Source organism: Pristiophorus japonicus, chromosome 14 (genome assembly GCF_044704955.1).
Source record: "Pristiophorus japonicus isolate sPriJap1 chromosome 14, sPriJap1.hap1, whole genome shotgun sequence".
NCBI lineage: Eukaryota > Metazoa > Chordata > Chondrichthyes > Pristiophoridae > Pristiophorus > Pristiophorus japonicus.
This window is the reverse complement of record NC_091990.1, coordinates 5,594,980-5,621,387: the sequence shown is the minus strand read 5'-3', so window position 1 is coordinate 5,621,387 and position 26,408 is coordinate 5,594,980. Positions and strand designations below refer to the sequence as shown.

The 26,408-nt window shown below is 48.0% G+C and overlaps 1 protein-coding gene across 2 annotated transcripts; it reads right to left on the bottom strand.

The window, feature by feature from the left end:
* Positions 1–26,102, bottom strand: ctsl.1 (cathepsin L.1). Of its 2 annotated transcripts, XM_070898803.1 has the most exons (9): positions 25,950–26,101; positions 25,756–25,853; positions 20,526–20,668; positions 18,603–18,794; positions 17,214–17,405; positions 14,821–14,986; positions 12,115–12,220; positions 1,417–1,512; positions 1–431 (listed from the first exon to the last, which is right to left on the bottom strand). In XM_070898803.1, exons 2-9 carry the CDS (start codon positions 25,850–25,852, stop codon positions 428–430), a joined length of 996 nt encoding a protein of 331 aa, XP_070754904.1. In that variant the 5' UTR covers position 25,853; positions 25,950–26,101; the 3' UTR covers positions 1–427. The 2 variants fall into 2 exon arrangements, with proteins under 2 accessions (XP_070754904.1, XP_070754905.1); XM_070898804.1 differs by lacking the exon at positions 17,214–17,405 and having other exon boundaries at positions 25,950–26,102.
* Between the last annotated feature and the right edge of the window lie 306 nt (positions 26,103–26,408).

Sequence of the window (26,408 nt, the reverse complement as noted above, 5' to 3'; positions counted from 1 at the left end):
TGGAGTGAAAAGTGACAGGTTTTATTGGAATGTAGACCCATGACAGGACAGGCATGCTGTGGTTGTCGTGCCAGAAAATCTCGGAGTGTTCCGGGCGGCACTATATGCATGGTAGTGACATACAGCACCGCAAAATGTACATGACGCCATGCACACACACTACAACATACAAAACACACATATATTCAACACTTGTGCAAAAAAAATACGTTTTGGAAATCCGGTGGTTCCACACACTAGGACCACTGCCTGAAATCACATCATTCAAACAATCCAGGTTAATAGCGAGTGAAAAACTCAATTCACAAAATCTATCCAGGAGTGGGCTTTTTATTAAAAGTGCTTTGGGTTCAAAACTATACTGTCTGACATAATATTCTTCTTCAGCACCGTCAAAGGCTCTCATTTCAGAATGTTGGGAATATCATCACCTGAAAAGAAAAACAGAGTGTTTTAAGACTGGTGCAGATAATATTGTGGCCAATTTTCCACAATGGCGATTTTTGGCGAAGTTGTAGAGGTACGACCGGTTTTTTTAGTGGCCGACTGCGCCAAAAAAAAGTTTCAAATTTCGCCGGCATAACCTTTGAATTGGGAGCGGTGCAGATTGTCGTTGAGCTCTGCGGGTGGAGCTTACGGTCTGCGCCGAAAACCGAGGTTGCCAAGGTAACGAGGGATGCACTGAAGGGCTGAAGCTGGAAAGTGAAACGTACGCCGCTGCTATTTTTTAAATCTTTTTTTGCCCCTCCCAGGAGCTCACGTGGTTTGGGGTGGGGTGGAGTGTATGTGTTGTGATACACAAGGTATCGCCATTGTGTGGGACAGGCTCAACGGGCCAGATGGTCTTTACCTGTCCGTCATTGTCTGTATGTTGGTATAAATGGGCCCGATGAATACAGATTGGCCGCAGGCCGTCCCGCTGCTAAAACTTCTTTTATTCGTTCCTGGGATGTGGGCGTCGCTGGCAAGGCCGGCATTTATTGCCCATCCCTAATTGCCCCTTGAGAAGGTGGTGGTGAGCCGCCTTCTTGAACCGCTGCAGTCCGTGTGGTAAAGGTGCTCCCACAGTGCTGTTAGGGAGGGAGTTCCAGGATTGTGACCCAGCGACGATGAAGGAACAGCCGATATATTTCCAGGTCAGGATGGTGTGTGACTTGGAGGGGAACGTGGAGGTGGTGGTGTTCCCATGCGCCTGCTGCCCTTGTCCTTCTAGGTGGTAGAGGACGTGGGTTTGGGAGGTGCTACTGAAGCTCTGCGCCTGTTCCACACCTGAAGATCAGGCAGAACATGCACCAATCTCTATGCCAACCCCGCTCCCCCATCACTGATATATCTCACTTTGTTTGGCGCAAAGAATTCACCACAAAATATACTTTAAAATAAATTAAACAAGTGTAAGCAAATACTTGGACTTACACCAAAGGAAAGCTGGCAAGCGATGCGATTCCACATTGATTATTCTGGTTCCTTGTCATGTATATGTATCCATCATCACCCCACCCTGTACCCCAGCTAGCAAAAAAAACAGTCATTACTGAGAGTATTTAGAAAAGTTAAAATCAGAGCTACGCAGAGAAATGTTGCTAATCAAAAGTGCCGTTATCGGCAAAATTCTGCCACAAGTGAGGCTGTTGCTAAAGTGAACACGCATGAGCTGAAAAATGGAACGTTTGCTGAATGATTGAGTGTGACAGAGGCTTTGTCAGCTGTAGCTCAGTGGGCAGCACTCTTGTCACTGAGTCAGAAGGTTGTGGGTTTAAGTTGAGCACATAAATCTAGGCTGACACTCCCAGTGCAGTACTGAGGGAGCGCTGCACTGTCGGAGGAGCAGTACTGAGGGAGCACCGCACTGTCGGAGGAGCAGTACTGAGGGAGCACCGCACTGTCGGAGGGGCAGTACTGAGGGAGCGCTGCACTGTCGGAGGAGCAGTACTGAGGGAGTGTTGCACTGTCGGAGGTGCCGTCTTTCGGATGAGATGTTAAACCGAGGCCCCATCTGCTCTCTCAGGTGGATATAAAAGATCACACGGCACTATTTCAAAGAAGAGCGGGGGAGTTATCCCCGGTGTCCTGGGGCCAATATTTATCCCTCAATCAACATCACTAAAACAGATTATCTGGTCATTATCACATTGCTGTGTGTGGGAGCTTACTGTGCACAAATTGGCTGCCGCGTTTCCCACATTACAACAGTGACTATACTTCATTGGCTGTAAAAGCTTTGAGATATCTGGTGGTCGTGAAAGGCGCTATATAAATCCAAGTATTTCTTTCTTTCCACGAGCTTACATTTTGTAAACCTTGTTATTAGATTGGAAAGGAGTTGATTTAATTTTTTTATTTCTTTCGTGAGTTTTATATTTTATGGGATAAAAAGTTGGCAGACTCTGATTCTGTAAATTCAGGAGCTTCCTTAATTCGGCACATTTTGGAACTGGAACCTTTGAAGTGATTCTGTGATGTTGCAGTGGCACGATGAGTTTGAAACTCTAACGTGCAATGGCGGTTGGGGCAGGTCGCTTCAATGGCCCGTGCCGACAGCTGCAAATCCCGCCAAGCTTCTGCCGCAGAAAGGCAACAAGCAGGAGAATGGTTACCTCCCCACGGCAGAAGGAAAATCAAAGCGATCCATCCCTTGTGCATGTTCCAGGAGTAGCCAGCAAGCAGCTTTCGTAGAGGGCTGTAAGAATGTCGCCTGATCATGAACTGCGCCTGACCTTGGGAGACCACAGCAAGCAGGGAAAAATCATTCACAGCCGCACAACGAAACCTTGCAGAAATAAGCAAAGTGTGACGGCACTCGGCAAGGATCAGCAGGAATGGAGAAAGGCCAAGGAAAGCAAAGGCCTTTCGGTCCATCTAAGATCTTTCATCTAGTAACCGACCTCTCTCATTTTAGCACCCGACGGCGTTTCGAATGCCCCCAATGTTTTTTTTCTGTCCACACAGGGTTTCACATCAAACAATCTGAGTCAACTGCTCTCTGAAGCACAGGATCACGGCCACAGCAACACTGCCCTGAAGATAGTCGGTGATCGGGGAGTGGCTCAGAACATTGATCAGATAACATACTCGAATGCAGCCATGAATACAAACACTCCTAACATACAGGCTTTAAACTTACATCCTCTGGTCCCATTTTCCTGACTTACACCGAAGAAATATTTTGACAGAAATAAATGAGAAAGAAGAGACAGACTTGCACTTACATAGTGCCTTTCACAACCGCTGGACGTCCCAAAACGCTTTACAGCCAATGAAGTACTTTTTGAAGTGTAGTCACTGTTGTAACGTGGGAAACGCGGCAGCCAATTTGTGCACAGCAAGCTCCCACATACAGCAATGTGATACATAAGAACATAAGGAATAGGAGCAGGAGTCGGCCATTTGGCTCCTCGAGCCTGCTCCGCCAGTCAATGAGATCATGGCTGATTTGACCTTGGCCTCAACTCCACTTCCCCGCCCGCTCCCCATAACCCTTGACTCCCTTATCGCTCAAAAATCTGTCTATCTCCACCTTAAATATATTCAATGACCCAGCCTCCACAGCTCTCTGGGGCAGAGAATTCCACAGATTCACGACCCTCTGAGAGAACAAATTCCTCCTCATTTCCGTTTTAAATGGGCGACCCCTTATTCTGAAACTATGCCCCTTAGTTCTATGATAATGACCAGATAATTTGTATTTAATGATGTTGATTGAGGAATAAATATTGGCCCCAGAACACGGGGCTAACTCCCCTGCTCTTCTTCAAAATAATGCCATAGGATCTTTTATGTCCACCTAAGAGAGCAGACAGGGCCTCGGTTTAACGTCACACCAGAAAGCGGCACCTCCAACAGTGCAGCGCTCCCTCAGTACTGCCCCTCCGACAGTGCGGTGCTCCCTCAGTACTGCCCCTCCGACAGTGCGGTGCTCCCTCAGTACTGCCCCTCCGACAGTGCGGTGCTCCCTCAGTACTGCCCCTCCGACAGTGCGGTGCTCCCTCAGTACTGCCCCTCCGACAGTGCGGTGCTCCCTCAGTACTGCCCCTCCGACAGTGCGGTGCTCCCTCAGTACTGCCTCTCCAACAGTGCAGCACTCCCTCAGTACTGCCCCTCCGACAGTGCGGCACTCCCTCAGTACTGCCCCTCCAACAGTGCAGTACTCCCTCAGTACTGCCCCTCCGACAGTGCAGCACTCCCTCAGTACTGCCCCTCCAACAGTGCAGCACTCCCTCAGTACTGCCCCTCTGACAGTGTGGCACTCCCTCAGTACTGTCCCTCCGACAGTGTGGCGCTCCCTCAGTACTGTCCCTCCGACAGTGTGGCACTCCCTCAGTACTGCCCCTCTGACAGTGCAGCACTCCCTCAGTACTGCCCCTCCGACAGTGCAGCACTCCCTCAGTACTGCCCCTCCGACAGTGCAGCACTCCCTCAGCACTGCACCGGGCGTGTCAGTCTAGATTTTTCTGCTCAAGTCTCTGGAGTGGGACTTGAACCCACAACCTTCTGACTCAAAGTTACAGATTATGTTGAATTGAAATGTTGAAATCATAACATGAAGGATGGGGAAATCAATTGTCTTAAATTAATGCACCCCAGCCACATTATAACACTCAGCAATAATGCATGCATTTTGTAATTGATAGTTTTTCATTTTTCCTCTTTGTCTGAGATATGGATTTTTAGTTCATGCCTAAAACTACCAGTTGCCTATCTATACGTGATATCCTTTATTTAATGGTACACCAGTGCCAGCCCAGGACCCAGCAGATGAAGGCAACTGGAGGGGTTTCTGTGGCCACTTGTTCTGCATAATTACAAGATGACCATCAAGGTGCTCCAAAAATATTTTATGATCTTGGCACCAAACTGATCCCAGCATGGAGGATTGGTGAAACTGGAGCTCTTTAGCCTGACAGGGGCTGTTTTAGAGGTGTGGTCCATAAAGAAAGAGAGGCAGAGATGGGGGGGGGGGGGGGGGTGGCAGGGAGTGGGGGAAGAGAGAGACAGAGGAAGAGGTAGAAGAGAGAGCGACAGAGAGTGACAGAGAAGGGGAGAAAGACAGAGAGAAGGGGAGGGAGAGAGGGGGGTCATAGAATAGAATCATAGAATCATAGTAAAATTAAGACACAGAAGGGGGCCATTCGGCCCATCATGTCCGTGCCGGCCGACAAAAGCTATCCAGCCTAATCCCACTTTCCAGCTCTGGGTCCGTAGCCCTGTAGGTTACAGCTCTTTAAGTGCATATCCAAGTACTTTTTAAACATGGTGAGGGTTTCTGCCTCTACCACCCTTTCAGGCAGTGAGTTCCAGACCCCCATCACCCTCTGCATGAAGAAATTTCCCTTCTTATCTCCTCTAAACCTCCCCTCAAATACTTTTAATCTATGCCCCCTGGTTGTTGACCCCTTTGCCAGGGGAAATAGGTCCTTCCTATCCACTCTATCCAGACCCATAATTTTATACACCTCAATTAAATTACCCCTCAGCCTCCTCTGTTCCAAAGAAAACAAAATCCAATCTTTCCTCCTAGCTAAAATTCTGCAGTCCTGGCAACATCCTCGTAAATCTTTGCTGTACCCTCTCTGATGCAATCACATCTCTCCTGTTACGTGGTGACCAGAACTCAAGCTGTGGCCTAACCAGTGTTGTATACAGTTCGAGCATAACCTCCCTGTTCTTATATTCTATGCCTCGGCTAATAAAGGAAGTATCCTGTATGCCTTTTTAACTACGTTATCAACCTGTCCTGCTACCTTTAAGGATCTGTGGACATACACATGGAAGTATTAAACTGTGTAGAAAAGGCAACTGCTTCAAAGCAAGCTATGGCAGTCGGCCACGGAGGCATAAGTTAAATTTCCTCCAGTTTAATACTGGCCAATCAAAATCACCCGCTGAAGCTCACTCTGACACCTGTGTACCTCGAGCCTCTGATCCATTAAATGCCTGGCTGTCACCTCAGGCTGAGCTCAGAGATATGGGCCTTTGGCATGTGGCTTGACCCTGAGCTGTCAGTTCTCTCACCCCGCCTCTTCACATACACACACACACACACACACATCTGATTGATCAGTAAGAACACTTTGTTTCACTTCCAAAATATTGCCTGCCTCTGCCCCTAGCTCTCTCAAAGCCCCAATCCACGCTTTTATGGCCTCAAGCCTGGATTTCCCCAGTGTCTCCTTACTGATTTTCTTGCCTCCAGTCTCCATAAACTATAAAGCATCCAGGACACTGTGGCGTGTTTGCACCAAGGCCTGCACGTACAACCAGCAGCTCAGTTCTTGCAATATTTCACTGCTCCCCCATGCCTCTGACTTCAATATCGTCTTCTTCCACTCCCTCCATGGCTCTGCATATTCCTTCTCTGTAACTGCTCCCAACTATATATCCTTGCGGATACACTGATCTGCCAATGGATTTCTCGCTCAGGCCAACATCCCAGCATCGAGGCATTGACCACGCTCGATCAGCTCCGATGGGCAGGCCACATCGCCCGCATGCCCGATACTAGACTCCCAAAACAAGCGCTCTACTCGGAGCTCCGACACGGCAAGGTGGACAGAGGAAACGCTTCACAGACACCCTCCAAGCCTCCTTGATAAAGTGCAACACCCCCACCGACTCTTGGGAATCCTTAACCCAAGACCGCTCAAAGTGGAGGAGAAGCATCTGGGAAGGCGCCAAACACCTCGAGTCTCTTCACCGGCAGCATGCAGATGCAAACAGCAGAAGGAGCGCACGACAACCCAAGCACCCCATCCATCCGTCCCTCCAACCACCGTCTGCCCCACCTGTGACAGGGACTGTAGGTCCTGCATTGGACTGTGTAATGAGACAGGATTAATAAATAATCTCCTAGTAAAGGATCCTCTTGGAAGGAGTGACCATAACATGGTTGAATTTTAAATTCACTTGGAGGGTGAGAAAGTTGGATCTCTAACCAGTGCCCTGAGATTAAATAAAGGAGACTACAAAGGTATGAAGGCAGAGTTGGCTAAAGTGGACTTGGAAAATAGATTAAAGTGTGGGACAGTTGATGAACAGTGGCAGACATTTAAGGAGATATTTCATAACTCCCAACAAAAATATATCCCAATGTGAAGGAAAGACTGTAAGAGAAGGGATAACCATCCGTGGCTAACTAAGGAAATAAGGGATGGTATCAAATTGAAAACAAGGGCATACAATGTAGCCAAGACTACTGGGAGGCCAGAGGGTTGGGAAACTTTTAAAAGCCAGCAAAGAACGACTAAAAAAATAATAGAGAGGGTAGATAGATTATGAAAGTAAACTAGCAGGAAATATAAAAACTGCAAGAGTTTCTACAGGTTCATAAAAAGGAAAAGAGTGGCTAAAGTAAATGTTGGTCTCCTGGAGGATGGTAGAAGACACTAAAAACATCCCCATAGTGGATAATCAAGGGGCTATAGGGAGGGAGGAACTTAATACACTCACTATCACTAAAGAAATAGTACTCGGTAAAATAATGTAAGGTTATTCACTTTGGTAGAAATAATAGAAGAGCAAATTATAATTTAAATGAAGAAAAATTGCAGAGTGCTGCAGTACAGAGGGACCTGGGGGTCCTTGTGCGTGAAACACAAAAAGTTAGTATGCAGGTACAACAAGTGATCAGGAAGGGAAATGGAATGTTGGCCTTTATTGCAAGGGGGATAGAGTATAAAAGCAGAGAAGTCCTGCTACAACTGTACAAGGTATCGGTGAGGCCACACCTGGAGTACTGCGTACAGTTTTGGTCTCCGTATTTAGGAAGGATATACTTGCATTGGAGACTGTTCAGAGAAGGTTCCCGAGGTTGATTCCAGAGATGAGGGGGTTGACTTATGAAGATAGGTTGAGTAAGTTGGGCCTATATTCATTCAAGTTCAGAAGAATGAGAGGTGATCTTATTGAAACATATAAGATAATGAGGAGGCTTGACAAGGTGGATGCAGAGAGGATATTTTCACCTCTAGGGGAAACTAAAACTAGGGGACATAGTCTCAGAATAAGGTGCTGCCCATTTAAAACTGAGATGCGGAGAAATTTCTTCTCTCAAAGGGTTGTAAATCTATGGAATTCTCTGCCCAGAGAGCTGTAGAGGCCAAATCATTGAATATATTTAAGGCGGAGATAGACAGATTTTTGAGAGATAAGGGAATAAAGAGTTATGGGGAGTGGACAGGGAAGTGGAGCTGAGTCAAGGATTGGATCAGCCATGATCGTATTAAATGGCGAAGCAGGCTCAAGGGACCAAATGGCCTATTCCTGCTTCTATTTCTTATGTTCTTGTATTCTTATGTTCATCAGTCACCTGAGAACTCATACTAGTGTGGAAGCAAGTCATCCTCGACTCCGGGAGATTGCCTAAGAAGAAGGAGAAGATACTGATCTATTATTTTGGGTAGAGAGGTGGAGCCAAAAACCTTTGCCATTCAAGAGCCAATTGGGTGCTGCAATGTGGGAATTGTGGGCTTTTCTTTCTAGATGGTTGCGCTAAGATCAGCCAATTGACTGCCGTCACCGATGTTTATCTTGTGATCTTCTGTGCTTCCTGTCTCTGGTATTTATGCTGCCGCTGCACTGAAGCCCGATTCGCTGATTGATGCCAGCCCACCAAGCCAGCAACGTTCCCGTTAAGCTGTGCAGCCACGTAGCGCTCCCGGGGTCCGCACAGCCCGAGAGCCCGCTTTTCCATTGTAAAAACCGTGCACACACAGCTTGTTATAGCAACCACGTGGCAAGGCAGGTCTCCAAATTGAGCAGATTGACAGAAAAAATTACTGAAAAAGAGGGGGACAGAGAGAAACCAAAAGGGAAGACAAAGGAGAGGGTCGTGAGAGAGAATAGGAGAGAGAAAAAAGTGAAGAGAAAGTTGCAAAGAAAAAACATAAAAAGACATAAGTGTTAGCTGTGGCTCAGTAGGCAGCACACTCGCCCCTGAGTCAGAGGGTTGTGGGTTCCAGTCCCACTCCAGGGACTTAAGCACATAAGTCTAGGCTGACACTCCCAATGCAGTACTGAGGGAGCGCTGCACTGTCGGAGGGGCAGTACTGAGGGAGTGCCGCACTGGCGGAGGGGCAGTGCTGAGGGAGTGCCGCACTGTCGGAGGGGCAGTACTGAGGGAGCGCTGCACTGTCGGAGGGGCAGTACTGAGGGAGTGCTGCACTGTCGGAGGGGCAGTACTGAGGGAGTGCTGCACTGTCGGAGGGGTAGTACTGAGGGAGCGCTCACTATCGGAGCGGCAGTACTGAGGGAGTGCCGTACTGTCGGAGGGGCAATGCTGAGGGAGTGCCGTACTGTCGGAGGGGCAGTACTGAGGGAGCGCTGCACTGTCGGAGGGGCAGTACTGAGGGAGCGCTGCACTGTCGGAAGGCAGTACTGAGGAAGTGCTGCACTGTCGGAGGGGCAGTAGAGAGGGAGTGCCGCACTGTCGGAGGGGTATTACTGAGGGAACACTGCACTGTCGGAGGCTCCATCTTTCAGATGAGACATTAAACCAAGGCCCTGTCTGCTCTCTCAGGCGGACGTAAAAGATCCCATAGTGCTATTTTGAAGAAGAGCTGGGGAGTTCTTCCCGGTGTCCTGGGGCCAATATTTATCCCTCAATCAACATCACCAAAACAGATTATCTGGTCATTATCATATTGCTGTGTGTGGGAGCTTGCTGTGCGCAAATTGGCTGCTGCGTTTCCTACATTACAACAGTGACTGCACTCCATTGGCTTTAAAGTGCTCTGAGACATCCGGTGGTTGTGAAAGGTGCTATAGAAATGCAAGTCTTTTCAGAAATAGGGAAGGTCAACAACGGAACCGTAGAAAAAGTACAAAGAGAGCAGTCGGTGTAACAGTGAGATGGGGATGATCGAAACCCAGAGGAAAAAAAGATTAATGAGGAATGGAAAAAAGAAAAATCTGACAGTAGACACAAAAAGATCTTCAAACTACAGGGTGCAATAATAGAAGATGAATATTTAGCATATTCAATTGAAATGTTTCTACAATGTTAATGGTATTAATATCTACATTATAATAGAAGACAAAGCAATTTGATATAAAGATGTTAAATCAGTCGTTGCACGGGACCCCGACTCACATGAGTTTGTGTTTAGCCATCATTCGTTAATCTTTCACGATGTAACGTCAGGGTCAGGGAGAGACAGAGAAGCACGTTAAGCTGCAAACATTATGTGTAACTTGTTTTTCCTTTTGATATTCATTGCCCCTCCCCTCGCCCCTATACATTGTGGGTGATTTCCCTGTGTATACACATCAGTTGCCAGGACTGGAGAATTTTAGTTATGAGGAAAGATTGAATAGGTTTTCTTTGGATCAGGGGAGGCTGAGAGGAGAACATAAGAATTAGCAGGAGTCGGCCATACGGCCCCTCGAGCTTGCTCCGTCATTCAATAAGATCATGGCTGATCTTCGACCTCAACTCCACTTTCCCGCTCGATCCCCATATCCCTTAATTCCCAACAGTCCACAACTCCATCGATCTTAATTGAGGTGTGTAAAATTAAGAGGGGCCTAGATCTAGTGGATCAGAAGGACCTATTTCCCTTAGCAGAAGGGGCAATAAGCAGGGGGCACAGATTTAAAGTAATTGGTAGGAGGATTAGTGAAGTGAAGTGAAGGAGGGGCGTGAAGGAGAACTTTTTTCACCCAGAGGGTGGTGGGGGTCTGGAACTCACTGCCTGAAAGGGTGGTAGAGGCAGAAACCCTCACCACATTTAGAAAGTACTTGGATGTGCACCTGAAGTGCCGTAACCTACAGGGCTACGGACCTAGAGCTGGAAAGTGGAATTAGGCTGGGTAGCTCTTGGTTGGAAGGCGCAGACACAATGGGCCGAATGGCCTCCTTCTGTGCTGTAATCAAAATATTATGATAGCTTAATTTTTTTCATGCTTTCCTCAAGGTGTCCACCCTCTTACAGGATAAACATTCCAAAATACAGGACCAACAAAGAGTTAAAATGCTCCAGAGTGATCTGATCACGATCTTGGAACACTGGGTTCAGCTTGTCGCCGGAAATTCCGTTCGTCGCGACTGCTGGGAAGACGTCGCAGTCAGGTCAGAATATACAACAACAACTTGTATTTATATAGCACCTTTAATGTAGTAAAACATCCCAAGGCGCTTCACAGGAGCGTTATGATCCAAAAAAATTATTCTGGCAGCGAGCCACATAAGAAAACATTAGGGCAGGTGACCGAAAGCTGGGTCAAAGAGTCGGTTTTAAGGAGCATCTTGAAGGAGGAGAGAGAGGTAGAGAGGCGGAGAGGTTTAGGGAGGGAGTTCCAGAGCTTGGGGCCCAGGCAACAGAAGGCACGGCCACCAATGGTAGAGCGATTATAATCAGGGATGCTCAAGAAGCCAGAATTAGAGGAGCGCAGACATCTCGGGAGGTTGTGGGGCTGGAGGAGATTACAGAGCTAGGGAGGGGCGAGGGCCATGGAGGGATTTGTAAACAAGGATGAGAATTTTCAAATCGAGGCGTTGCTTCACGGGAGCCAATGTAGGTCAGCGAGCACAGGGGTTGATGGGTGAGCGGGACTTGGTGCGAGTTAGGACACGGGGCAGCCGAGTGTTGGATCACCTCTAGTTTACGTCGGGTAGAATGTGGGAGGCCGGCCAGGAGTGTGTTGGTGAGAGACACAAGACAGGTGGTGCAGAGTACAGTCGCAAAGTAGGAAATAATATTAAAGCTGAAAGGGGAAAGATTTAAAGAAAGCGAAGGGAAAAACAATTGTTGCTGATCTCATGGAAATATTTTCAAGTAATAAATGCTAACTGTCTGATCTTTATCAGTAAGTGCATTCGGAGGGGAAAATCTTACTCTTATTTCCACACGAAGCTCAAAGGTTGAGGACACATTTCTTGTTATTGACTTACTTTAATAAGAATGGAAATTGGCACCTCAATGATTAATCTCATGAATTGTTACTTAGCAACTATCAGTGGAAATGATCCGTACAGATGCTCTGTACAGAAACACAATAATTGTCAAATGTCAGAGGTGCATGAAAAATACAAAATAAATAGCAGTACATGTTCTGACATCAACAGGGTTCAGTACGCTATATGGATTATATGTAATATTTGCAAGGTTTGTGCTGTACCTGTTCTTAACCAGCCAGTAGTCAATTCCATCTAACGTTCCGTAGCCAATGACCAGAACACCGTGATTGAGCACATCACTGCTGCACGATGGTTCATCATAGATTCCTGCATGTAAATGGAGCAAAGATGCCAATATTTTTGCCCAGTACCGGAGCTTAAAAATCACAAATGATTTGTAAACTTACAAATCCTGCTTAAAGTGTCGGAAAATCTGCGATAAGGAACTTGTGTTATTTAACAAGTATTGCGCGTGGTTAAGTAATTGTTTTGATCTGTCCATTCCCCAAAATGTGGATGTGCCTTGCTATTCTTTGTCATGGTCCTAAAACACCTTGGCCGTGAGTGCCCTGAAAATCCCCTGGGAGGACAGACGCACCAACGTCAGTGTTCTCGATCAGTCCAACATCCCCAGCATTGAAGCACTGACCATACTCGACCAGCTCCGTTGGGCGGGCCACATTGTCCGCATGCCCGACACGAGACTCCCAAAGCAAGCGCTCTACTCGGAACTCCGACACGGCAAGCGAGCCCCAGGTGGGCAGAGGAAACGTTTCAAGGACACCCTCAAAACCTCCCTGATAAAGTGCAACATCCCCACCGACACCTGGGAGTCCCTGGCCAAAGACCACCCTAAGTGGAGGAAGTGCATCCGGGAGGGCATTGAGCACTTCGAGTCTCATCGCCGAGAGCATGCAGAAACTAAGCGCAGGCAGCGGAAGGAGCGTGCGGCAAACCAGTCCCACCCACCCCTTCCCTCAACCGACTATCTGTCCCACCTGTGACAGAGGCTGTAATTCTCGTATTGGACTGAGAACTCACTTTTAGAGTGGGAGCAAGTCTTGCTCGATTCCGAGGGACTGCCTATGATGATGATGGTGGTGTTCAGATGGAGAGGGGCTTTGTCCCACCCGCCCCTCCGATACTGCCAGAACCCGGACCCAGGGAACGGGCTGGGGGTTTATCCGATGGGCATGGTGGGCATATTCCTGTGGTCCAGGGGCAGCCCAGAGGGTGAAATCCAGGCAGTGAGGCTAATCACCATCTCACCAATTCCTTGCCCCACTCCCAGTGGGACTGCCTGCCACACCAAATGCGGTGAACGAGGAGACCCGCCGAGCGATGGCAGGGCTGACAGGCCAGCCGGCCTCAGCAGAGACTAAGGCCGGCCAAGTAAGGCAATGGGGGCCAGAGCAAGCTCCTTTCCCTCCACTCTCTCTGGGTGTGCTGCCCACCTTGGAGCTCACGGGCACCATTCCTGCACTTGGAGCCCGTATTTCAGCGAGGCAGTGGCCAGTCTATGGAACGGGTTCCTGAGGGAGATGGTGGAAGCAGTTAGTATTCATCCATTGGATCGATTTCTTTCAGAAAATAATATTTTGGGATACAGTATGTGAGTAATTTAAGGGTACAAGATATAGGAGGAACAGGGGACTTTGGACCTGTGGTTCCCAAAGCCCTCCCCCACCGAGGGTTTTCCTCGCCTCATGTCTGGGTCTGTTGTAGACTCATTGATCGCGGTGATTGATCAGCAACTCCATTATTGTGGGATCGTGTGACTACTGGGATGGTAAAAGGCAAACGAGATGGACCTTGGTCTTTTTTAATCTAGCACTTCCTACGTTGCTTTGAAATGGGGCAAAAATATCCACCCCTTGAGCACAAAAAATCCCGGCTGACACTCCCAGTGCAGTATTGAGGGAGTGCCGCACTGTAGGAGGTGCTGTCTTTCGGATGAGACATTAAACCGAGGCCCCGTCTGCTCTCTCAGGTGGACGTAAAAGATCCCATGGCACTATTTTGAAGAAGAGCAGGGGAGTTCCCCCCGGTGTCCTTGGGCCAATATTTATCCCTCAATTAACATAACAAAAACAGATTATCCGGTCATTATCACATTGCTGTTTGTGGGAGCTTGCTGTGTGCAAACTGGTTGCTGCGTTTCCCACATTACAACAGTGACTACACTCCAACAGCAAATCTAAGTCTTTCTTTCTTCATCCAAATTCCTAACACATGTCCTACAGACTAAGGCTTTGAGCTGGGGATGTTCAATCATAAAATTTACCCGTATGAATCGACAAAGAAATATTAAAAGACAACGGGCTGGATTTGTGGCTTTCTCTGTTTCGGGACGAAAACGGAGGCGGTGAGTGAAAATTACCGCCCAATTAGCATTAGCGATTAATTGCCGAATTTTCGGCACTTGTCGGGGTGCGGCGCAAAGGGAGGCGTTGCACTATTTTTCGGGGCGCAAAAACGGGATCCTGGCCAGCTTTAGTGCGGGGCCGGGAGCACTGCGAGAGAGGCCTTGGGAGGGGGAAAAAAAATTCAAAAAACATTGCCAACTCAAATGACCTCACAAATCGCTGCAAAAATATAAACAAATAAAAACTTTAACTTACCTTTTTTTCTGTTTTTCCAACTTACCGCTGCGGGCAGGGCCGGACCGCTGTGTTTTCCCTGACGGTGATCGCGGCCCGGTGTACAGGTCGGGCAAGTCACAAAACTCCGACATCAGTACACCTCCGGCGCAGCTCTCCCCGGCGCTGTCTCCAAAACGCTGTCGTTAAAAAACCGAACCGAGGATCGCGCCCGGCGGAAACACAGCTGAGCGACTGGTTTTTCGCCGCGGATGTTCAAAACGCGGCGGGAATCCGGTCACAAACCACCCGAAAATCCAGCCGAATATATTCCATCGAGACATCTACCTGAGGAATACAGCTGGAATGAGAGGTGACCTGCATCAATAGCAACAGAGACTGGCCCAATCGTTGCTACGGCATCCTCTAGAAAAGTCTCACTTCCCGACGGGAGGTCAACGTATCCTTGGCAAGTTGCACCAACAGCTTGTGGATTGAATCTGCAGGGTCCATCCTGCGAAAGCAGAACAAGAATAACAGGCCTCATTGTGCTGATCACTGAGAGGGGATGGTATGTAATATATCAGAATAAACATTACACATTAACAATATTCTCACCACATTTATATTGTTGCTGTTGTTTCCATTAGGGATTGGGTTCGTGAATAAAAATTTTTGCCAATACGCATGTTTACATAGTACGTGACATGTTGGTCACTTCGGGTGTTTGGTGCATAGATCTGGTGCAGACAGGAAGGAAGGAAAGCATTGCTTAACTGGGAGCCAATGTAGGTCAGCGAGCACAGGGAGTGATGGGTGAGTGGGACTTGGTGCGAGCTAGGACACAGGTCAACGAGCACAGGGGGTGATGGGTGAGCGGGACTTGGTGCGAGTTAGGACACAGGTCAACGAGCACAGGGGGTGATGGGTGAGCGGGACTTGGTGCGAGTTAGGACACAGGTCAATGAGCACAGGGTGTGATGGGTGAGCGGGACTTGGTGCGAGCTAGGACACAGGTCAACGAGCACAGGGTGTGATGGGTGAGCGGGACTTGGTGCGAGCTAGGACACAGGTCAACGAGCACAGGGGGTGATGGGTGAGCGGGACTTGGTGCGAGTTAGGACACAGGTCAACGAGCACAGGGGGTGATGGGTGAGCGGGACTTGGTGCGAGTTGGGACACAGTCAGCGAGCACAGGGGGTGATGGGTGAGCGGGACTTGGTGTGAGTTAGGACAGAGGTCAGCGAGTACAGGGGGTGATGGGTGAGCGGGACTCGGTGCGAGTTAGGACACGGGGCAGTGAGCACAGGGGGTGATGGGTGAGCGGGACTGGGTGCGAGTTAGGACACGGGGCAGCGAGCACAGGGGGTGATGGGTGAGCGGGACTCGGTGCGAGTTAGGACACAGGTCAGTGAGCACAGGGGGTGATGGGTGAGCGGGACTTGGTGCGAGTTAGGACACGGGGCAGCGAGCACAGGGGGTGATGGGTGGGTGACTGCAGTGGATACATTGAATATTACAGCACAGAGCCAGACCATTCGGCCCAACCAGTCGAGCAGTAGACCCACTGTCCTGACATGGCAGCTCGGGTGGGTAACATATGGAGCCTCTCCAGGATCACCAACATCCCCACAACAAATTCAAATAACTTTCAGCTGAACAAATGAAAACTGGCAAAAGTAGCACAGCGAAGGAGTGTTTCAGTGATAAACCGACACGTGATCAAAAAGATCAAAGCGTCCAGGGGAAACGATGTACTGTTTAACTGGTGAGTCATAACAGAACAGTTCATTCAGCCGCTGTCAGTGATTTAGCACAATGACAAATCTTTTTAACCCAGCGATGCTGAGGCCAATATTTGTGGCCTTACCATCACCACGATGGAGATTGATTGCTGTGATTGGTCAACAACTCCATTATCCTTGTATCATGTGACCGCCCAGGATAGTAGAAGGTGAGCTAGACGGACCTGGCCTTTGCTCATCCATCAATTCCTGTGACTGATATCAGCTGGCATGGTACAAACTGGGGATCACAGGATCACATGGGATATATGGCACAGAAACAAGCCATTCGGTCCAACCAGTCCATGCCGGTGTTTATGTTCCACTCGAGCCCCCTCCCATCTTTCCTCATCTAACTCTATCATCATAACCCCCTATTCCCTTCTCCCTTATCTAGCTTCCCCTTAAATGCATCAATGCTATTCACTTCAACCACTCCCTCTGGCAGCGAGTTCCATATTCTCACCGCTCTCTGGGTAAAGAAGTTTCTCCTGAATTCCCCATTGGATTTCTTGATGACTATCTTATGAAACATTAAACCGAGGCCCTGTCTGCCCCCTAAGGTGGACGTAAAAGATCCCACGCCACTATTTTGAAGAAGAGCAGGGGAGTTATCCAATATTTATCCCTCAATCAACATCACTAAAACAGATTATCTGGTCATTATCGCATTGCTGTGTGTGGGAGCTTGCTGTGTGCAAATTGGCTGCCGCGTTTCCCACATTACAACAGTGACTACACTCCAAAAGTACTTCATTGACTGTAAAGTGCTTTGGGACGTCTGGTAGTCGTGAAAGGCGCTATATAAATGCAAGTCTTTCTTTTGTGTTAATCGCATGCAAGCACTCATTTGAATAAGGGAAAGTTGAGATTCTATGTTATGTATATATGAGTGTCTGTATTTGCACCGAAGCACTGCTTTCATATGGAAAGTTTATCAAGATTATCTTGCCTAACCTCTGCTTCATATGGATATGAGTCTTCTGTGTCAACTCCTCCATTGTTTATTATATAGTTAAATGCATAATCCATGAGACCGCCATTGCAGCCTTCATTTCCATAGTCGCTCGAGCAGTCAACTAGCTGTTGCTCACTGAGAGAGACCAAGTCGCCAGTCTTTCTAAAGTGCTGTCCTTCCAAAGACCCTGTCTGTAAATGAGAATAACCACACAATCATGTACAGGTGAAATGAACTCAGCATGTAATAAATCAAAACACCGAAGATAACATATCAGTTAGAATCTAAGGGCTGGATTTTCGGCTGTCTAACACCTCAATTAGCGTCCAGTAGGGCGTTAATGCCAGCGTTAGAGCTTAGCGACTGGGAGTGCTGCTTTTAATGTTCCGACGGAATATTCATTAGAGACTCCCCGGGGGTGCAAACCGCTCGCGCCCAGCTGCTGACGATCGCTACGATCCTGACGCATTCCCGGTGCTACGCCCATGCTCGCGCCCCGGTCGGTAAATTCGCTGCATGCGCCTCATTGAGCGCCCGCCAATAACAACGTCTGGAAACACAGAGGGTCCAGGCTTGCAGAGTCGTTAACTGGCGGCTACTTAAAGGGACAAGGAAGCGCTTCCCTTGGAGGTCGCAGTCAGTGCAACGTTTACACACAGCACGGTGCGTGAGGTGAGCCTCCCAGTTTTCAGCGGCAGACAGACATAACAGGGCAGGGGGAAAACAAGTGATTTTGAAAACATTAGTGGGTGCATTACTACGCCGCACCTTTAAGACTTGGCTTTTCCCGAGATCTGACTCAGAATGCCGCACACGCGCAATGGGTCCGCAAAATGTACCGACCAAACTTTCATTATCGCCCCCACCCCCCTCCCCCCGCCTCCCCCTCACCACCCAGCTCTGGTGTGCAACGGCTGGTTTATCGCCCCTATCAGCTCTTCCTTTCCAAGGCGCTAAAAGTACCACTACACCTGGATTAACACCACAACACAGGAACGACCGAATTTCTCCCCCTAAGTATTATAAATTACTGACTAATCAGTCCTTCCCTCAGGAGAGTCTCTCCGACTGTCGACGTGCTATGGTCTGATTTATAACATATTACCAACAGGTACTTGTCCCTATACTGAAAGCATATTAACCCCAATACCCCCAACTGCAGAGCTAATGTCTGACAATTCCAAAGTGTGGAAAGAATTTCGATGTAACTACACTCAATATTGATGTGAGCACTTCTGAGTTCTGTTAGAAAATTACCTACTTTGATTTAACCAGATACAAAGATTTGCCTATCCAATATTCAATCTGTGAGAAAGTAGTGTTTTATTTTGAATAAGTGGAATTTTTTCTCTTTAAATAAAACTGTACAACTTATAAACCAGACTTACCGCACTGAATGCCCAACAGGAGCCACATTGGCCTTGGTCTTTGACGTTAGTTACATAACCTTCATCTCTCCAGTCCACTGTAGCTGGAAGGCTAACATTCTTGAAGGGCAGAGATGTTAATGCTGTCAACTTAGTGACATTGGAATTTCTCAAGCACCTGCCAAGTATCAATTTCTTATATTCATCATTTTCCTGCAAAAGAATAATTAATTATTAACACGTGAATCATTTTAATGTTTCTAGATTAGAGCATGAGTTAATACCATCACAAGGATGATTTGACTGGACTACTCAACATGAGTGGCAAAGACAGGTGAGTCATGGCCACTCATGCTGAGTATCGGAAAATCTTCTTATTAAAAGACACCTTAGGACTTGACAGGGTAGATGCAGGGAGGATGTTTCCCCCGGGCTGGAGAGTCTAGAACCAGGGGTCACAGTCTCAGGGTAAGGGGTCGGCCATTTAGGACTGAGATGATGAGAAACTTCTTCACTCAGAGGGTGGTGAATCTTTGGAATTCTCTATCCCAGAGGGCTGTGGAGGCTGGGTCTTTGAGTATATTCAAGACGGAGATCGATCGATTTTTGAATGTTAAGGGAATCAAGGGATATGGGGACAGTGCAGGAAAGTGGAGTTGAGGTCGAAGATCAGCCATGATCTCATTGAATGGCGGAGCAGGCTCGAGGGGCCGAATGGCCTACTCCTGCTCCTAATTCTTATGTTCTTATGTTCTTAGTAGATTTACTTTCAAAAGAAATTTCTAAAGTTTATTGTAAGTACATATTGATTGTTCCTTGACTGGTGAATTAGAATCTTGCATGCTGTACTTACCCTGCAGCCAACAGTTTCAATCAGATAATATCCTGGTCACACGACCTGGATGGAACTCCTATTCTCCTTCCAAGGAGAGAGCTGGCATGCATGTGCTGAGTGTCTCTCCAACCAATGACATTTTAACTGCTTGGAGAGTGCAATGTATGCACCTGTGAGTATGCTCATAGGTTTGTACAAGGGGGCACTTGTTTGAAAGTGTTTGGAGTGTCGTTCCCCTGCCCCCCCTCCCCTTTAATCAGGGGGCACTTGATTTAATGATTTTATTGTTCACAACAAAATAGTTGTAGAGCTGTTGCCGTGGCTATATTCGTGCCAGGGTGTCCCTGGAGATGGAGCACATGGTAATTACTGGTACACTCGCAGCCTTCCGCGAGAGGTGTGCGCAGGGGGGACTGGAGTGCATCATCACCCCTGACAACCACATTTTAATTTGATCTGTTAAAGTTTCCTTTAAAATTTTAGTTGGTAATTTGTGGGTTCTAGTGTCCCTTTAATAAGGGGGCACTCGGCTTTATTTGCTTATTTTAAAATAGTTGTAGAGCTGTTGTATTGTGAGTGGCTCAGCCAGTCACGTGATGTTGACAAGACTCAATAAAACCCCAGCCAGTTGGGTCTAGGCTATCCACGATGAGGTACGCAGTCGTGAGCCAAGTGGATGAACCGATAATATGTCGTGTGATTGTTAAACCTTTGCTGATAAACCAACTAGTTCTTAATAGTAATGTGTTGCTATGAATTCTTACACAAAGAACCCACAAAGCAAATATATTACAGAGAGGACAGTGACCTTGCTGCAGGTAGGTTTATAAAAATGTCTGGTAGGTTCAAGAAACCCCCCCATGACACTTCTAAAAGCTGGTTTGACAACGTGCTGGAATCACACTCCACGCAGGGTCAAGGGAAACGATGTGAGATTACCTCCTCACCCCCCCCCTTCCCCTCCGCACTTCTCTCTGGAGTCAAGCCGAGCCCCAAATCCAAATTTATAACACAACTGCAGCGTTGGTTCCAAACAGAAACCACTTTGCACCAGTGACAAAGCTGCAGTGTAAAAGCACCTTGAAGGAAATGAGTGGACAGTGAATTACCAGGTCAGCAAAGGCTGTCATTTCCAACCGATAGGAATGGAATCCCCGGTCTGCCATCATGTTGTGCACGATTACCATCTTCAGGTTAGTCAGCCAGATCTCCTGACGATGGCCCTCCTCTTCAGGGGAAAAGTACGATTTGCCTTGAATTAAAGGAACAACATTCCAGTTGTGCTGCAGTCACTTGGCATTCTCAATTCCTGAACTACAGCAAAGTCTGATTAAGGGAGTTACTTTGACTTCAGTTAGCACAATAATCCACAATCAATAGTTTTTTTTCCTGGCACATCGCACTCATTTAAAATGCAATATAGACAAGGTATAAATATATGTGGACATGAAATGAAAAGTGCAATAATGTGAAATACATTATGTATCAAATATCCCTGAAAAAAAACAGATTACAAATTTTATCACATTATAAAAGGTTATTTTTTTATTCGTTCAATATATTTACGAACGGGAAAATCTGAGGGAAATGACAATGGGTCGGATTCTGCCACAGCGGGCCATCTCACAGCGTCTGCCGTCAGTCACACTCCCCCGGCACCCTTCAGCTCTAAACAGGTTTGCCCTCAAAGTTGCTGAAAGTGCGAGCTGCTAACGGCGCAGCGAAGGGGGCAACAGGGTGTCTGGGACCTGAGGGAGTGGGGTAACAGGGTATCTGGGACCTGAGGGAGGGGGTTAACAGGGTATCTGGGACCTGAGGGAGGAGGGGTAACAGGGTATCTGGGACGTGAGGGAGGGGGGTAACAGGGTATCTGGGGCCTGAGGGAGTGGGGTAACAGGGTATCTGGGACCTGAGGGAGTGGGGTAACAGGGTATCTGGGACGTGAGGGAGGGGGGTAACAGGGTATCTGGGGCCTGAGGGAGTGGGGTAACAGGGTATCTGGGACCTGAGGGAGTGGGGTAACAGGGTATCTGGGACCTGAGGGAGGGGGGTAACAGGGTATCTGGGGCCTGAGGGAGTGGGGTAACAGGGTATCTGGGACCTGAGGGAGTGGGGTAACAGGGTATCTGGGACCTGAGGGAGTGGGGTAACAGGGTATCTGGGTCCTGAGGGAGTCGGGTAACAGGGTATCTGGGACCTGAGGGAGGGGGGTAACAGGGTATCTGGGTCCTCAGGGAGGGGGGTAACAGGGTATCTGGGACCTGAGGGAGGGGGGGGTAACAGGGTATCTGGGGCCTGAGGGAGTGGGGTAACAGGGTATCTGGGTCCTGAGGGAGGGGGGTGACAGGGTATCTGAGACCTGAGGGAGTGGGGTAACAGGGTATCTGGGACCTGAGGGAGTGGGGTAACAGGATATCTGGGTCCTGAGGGAGTGGGGTAACAGGGTATCTTGGACCTGAGGGAGGGGGTAACAGGGTATCTGGGTCCTCAGGGAGGGGGGTAACAGGGTATCTGGGACCTGAGGGAGGGTGGGTAACAGGGTATCTGGGTCCTGAGGGAGTGGGGTAACAGGGTATCTGGGTCCTGAGAGAGGTGGGTAACAGGGTATCTGCGTCCTGAGAGAGGGGGGTAACAGGGTATCTGGGGCCTGAGGGAGTGGGGTAACAGGGTATCTGGGGCCTGAGGGAGTGGGGTAACAGGGTATCTGGGTCCTGAGGGAGGGGGGTAACAGGGTATCTGGGTCCTGAGGGAGTGGGGTAACAGGGTATCTGGGGCCTGAGGGAGTGGGGTAACAGGGTATATGGGTCCTGAGGGAGGGGGGTAACAGGGTATCTGGGTCCTGAGAGAGGGGGGTAACAGGGTATCTGGGGCCTGAGGGAGGGGGGTAACAGGGTATCTGGGTCCTGAGGGAGGGGGGTAACAGGGTATCTGGGTCCTGAGAGAGGGGGGTAACAGGGTATCTGGGGCCTGAGAGAGTGGGGTAACAGGGTATCTGGGACCTGAGGGAGGGGGGTAACAGGGCATCTGGGGCCTGAGGGAGTGGGGTAACAGGGTATCTGGGTCCTGAGGGAGGGGGGTAACAGGGTATCTGGGTCCTGAGGGAGTGGGGTAACAGGGTATCTGGGTCCTGAGAGAGGGGGGTAACAGGGTATCTGGGGCCTGAGGGAGTGGGGTAACAGGGTATCTGGGTCCTGAGGGAGGGGGGTAACAGGGTATCTGGGTCCTAAGGGAGGGGGGTAACAGGGTATCTGGGTCCTGAGGGAGGGGGTGACAGGGTATCTGGGTCCTGGGGGAGGGGGGGTCAACAGGGTATCTAGGAACTGAGGGAGGGGGGTAACAGGGTATCTGGGACCTGAGGGAGGGGGGTAACAGGGTATCTGGGTCCTGAGGGAGTGGGGTAACAGGGTATCTGGGTCCTGAGGGAGGAGGGTGACAGGGTATCTGGGTCCTGGGGGAGGGGGGGGCGGCAACAGGGTATCTAGGACCTGAGGGAGGGAGGGGTAACAGGGTATCTGGGACTTGAGGGAGTGGGGTAACAGGGTATCTGGGGCCTGAGGGAGGGGGGTAACAGGGTATCTGGGTCCTGAGGGAGGCGGGTAACATGGTATCTGGGACTTGAGGGAGTGGGGTAACAGGGTATCTGGGACTTGAGGGAGTGGGGTAACAGGGTATCTGGGTCCTGAGGGAGGGGGTGTAACATGGTATCTGGGACTTGAGGGAGGGGGGTAACATGGTATCTGGGACCTGAGGGAGTGGGGTAACAGGGTATCTGGGGCCTGAGGGAGGGGGGCAAGCAACAGGGTGTCTCCTCAACCCATGGGATTGAAGGATTGGGAAATAAATAGCGGAAAGACTGAGAAGGAGCGTGAATTAAAGGGGAGGAATTCAATGTCAAATCAGGTACAGAAAGAGAAATAAAGAGAGGGAAAGTAAGACTGGATTAAGAGAGAAAAAAAGACAGAAAAGAAAAGTAAGAAAAATGTAAAATCTAAAATTTGACATTTTTAAAATCTCCCTGAAAAATTCAAAATCTGAAGGAATGAGACTCCACACTTGTAATCGTTAATGTTAAATGTTCACCCTCAAAGCCTCCCTGATAAAGTGCAACATCCCCACCGACACCTGGGAGTCCCTGACCAAAGATCACCCTAAGTGGAGGAAGTGCATCCGGGAGGGCGCTGAGCACCTCGAGTCTCGTCGCCGAGAGCATGCAGAAATCAAGTGCAGGGAGCGGAAGGAGCGTGCGGCAAACCAGTCCCACCCTCCCTTTCCTCAACGATTCTCTGTCCCACCTGTGACAGAGACTGTGGTTCTCGTATTGGACTGTTCAGCCACCTAAGGACTCATGTTAAGAGTGTAAGCAAGTCTTCCTCGATTCCGAGGGACTGCCTATGATGATGAATGTTCAATGCCAGAGAGGTTGATAGACAGCAATTAACAATAACCTAATCATTAAAAGGATACTTATGCTACTAATTACTAGCTCTATATCTGTGCGGCAGGTTTAGTTTGTATACCACGCAAACACAGCGACTCTATACCGTTCAATGCATGAAATGTTGAGGAAGGCGCGAAACGCCATTCTCATGAAGCTCGGGCAGCAACGTTTAGATATTCGTATCTGCTCCTCAGCTAATGTTGATGCACCGTTTACACATAAACATCGCCAAGCGCCATTAGTCTGACGGTTATTTTTGACAGCAAAATCTGACCCAATGTTATCTGCCCGAGTACTAAGTGTGTGTTAAATGCTGGTATCTTTAATCAGCGATCTATTCATTGCTGCTTTTCACCAAAGCTACAGCATTATACATTGCATCTACAGACACGGCAAGGGACTTTAATTCATTGTGTTTTAGGGGGATATTTCATTTTGACTGATTTCCGAGAGTAGAATCTAGTGATTCCCTGCAGAGGAGAAAAAATGCAGTCTGTTGGAACAGATTAGGCCTTTTTATTTTGATTCTGATGTTATCCTTAATCACTGTCTCCCTTAATCGAATTTCACTGGGGTAGGTTTTGACTATGTACGATAGTGTTAGACGGGTAATAGCGAGTGGTTGGAGATGTAACACAGGCAGTCGACTCGCTATCACCCGTTTTACACTAATGCACAAAGCCACTGATCTACCCGTTGTGTTTGGTTTCAAAAGGATAAGAAACTGCTTGTGTTCGACTGCAGTTATACTGCAGCACCGGTCTGAGACAGATAGCTGCACAGGATGCACTGCAACTAGCAACCTAGCTTCCACTGTCTGCCTGCCAAGAGATAACTCCATCTTTGTATGGTGCAAAGCTCCGCATCCCAAACCAATAGTCCTCCTTTAAAATCTCGATTTAAAACACACTGGGGTTATAATCCTCACAGCGCCAAGCCCCAGTGGTGTGAGACAGCCTGCCTGAGGGAGTCGCACTGTGCCTGATTTTACCGCCGGGTCTCTTTTCTCTTGAAAAATGAAGGCTATGGGGTGACCTAATAGAGGGCTTTAAAATTCTGAAAGGTTTTGATCGAGTGGATACAGAGAGAGTGTTTCCACTTGTGGGGAAGAGCATAACTAGAGGCCATCAATATAAGATAGTCACCCAGAAATCCAATAGGGAATTCTTTACCCAGAGAGAGGTGAGAATGTGGAACTCGCTGCCACAGGGAGTGGTTGAGGCGAATAGTATCGATGCATTTAAGGGGAGGCTGGATAAACATACGAGGGGGAAAGGAATAGAGAGTTATGCTGATAGATTTAGATGAGGAAAGATGGGAGGAGGCTCGAGTGGAGCATAAACAGCAGCATGGACTGGTTGGGCTGAATGGTCAGTTTCTGTGCCGTATATCCGATGTTATGCTGGAACTTTTCTATCAATGCTCTCCACTTGGCGTCACGGTAAAACTGTGACATTTGTAACCCACATTAAATAAGTCCCCACCTTGGGGAAAAATGATTGGGATATATTTCCCTCAATGTTTTTACTATGTGTTATATGTCCCCTTTCCCCAGTTCCAAATTCTGACATTTTCCCCTGATGTCCCCCGACCCCCTTTCATACACAATTGTGCCTCTGTCAATGCTGAGTGCGCAGACTGACTGAACTTCAAAAACCTTTCTCCATCACCAAACTGCTCTTAAAATTGCATCTCCATGTTGAAAATCAACAAAATAGTTTTGCAATTATTAAAAAAAATCATATTACAAAGACTTAGAAAGCGCTACAATCTGATACTGTATTCACCCAAACATTCACAGCTAAAGAGGAACACCTGGTCACTCGACATTTGCACAGCCGTTGGGGAACCTTTAGCACAGCGCTTACTTTATCAGCTCAACAGACAATGAGAAAAATTACCAAACTTCGTTTTCCAGGCAAGCCATTCCATATCTTCAACAGAGAGGCTGGCAGCACTTGCCAGTGCTAACGTCGCAGCAAATATCGCAAACTTCATTCTAAATTGAACGATTGAAAGCAAAACATTTAACTCAAAAGTTTAGAGATTACCAAAGTTTGGGAGTGCGTACGGGAACGTGGAAGATAATTCTCACCCGAAGTTTGCTGTTTTTACCAAAGTTCTGTCCCGGTTGGTCTCCGGTGAAATGAAACCTCGAGTGAAGGAGTGGGGAAAATGCAGAGAATTTATACGTCAGCTGCTCAGCATGAAGTTTTTGCTTACGGGTAAATAAAAGAGGAAACAGACTTTTCATCTCAATGTAGTTCAAACCATGACACGATTTTAATGTCTGCATGTGACCAACAAAAAAGTTTCAGGAACTCATACTTTTAAATATTTCGGAAATCCAAGCAGCATTTCCTTGTTGAAGATAATCACACTTCTGTTTTTTAATTGTACAACGAACTGTATAAATTAAAAGTTTTTAATCATTAAAAATGCAAATTTTTTATTCCAAACAAAAGACATATTTTTCTATAAATATATATGTAAGTATTTTTCTTAAATACTGTCCATTGGAGTGGCTTGCTGTGTATTTACAATCTGGTATTGT

Excerpts from the sequence above, each read along its gene's own strand:
- ctsl.1 (XM_070898803.1), bottom strand. The coding sequence starts at position 25,852 with ATGAAGTTTGCGATATTTGCTGCGACGTTAGCACTGGCAAGTGCTGCC. Across the intron at positions 12,221-14,820 it reads ATTCCAGCTGTATTCCTCAG|GAATCTATGATGAACCATCG; the intron begins GTAGATGTCTCG and ends ATTTACATGCAG. Across the intron at positions 1,513-12,114 it reads TACTGGCTGGTTAAGAACAG|CTGGGGTACAGGGTGGGGTG; the intron begins GTACAGCACAAA and ends TTTTTTTGCTAG.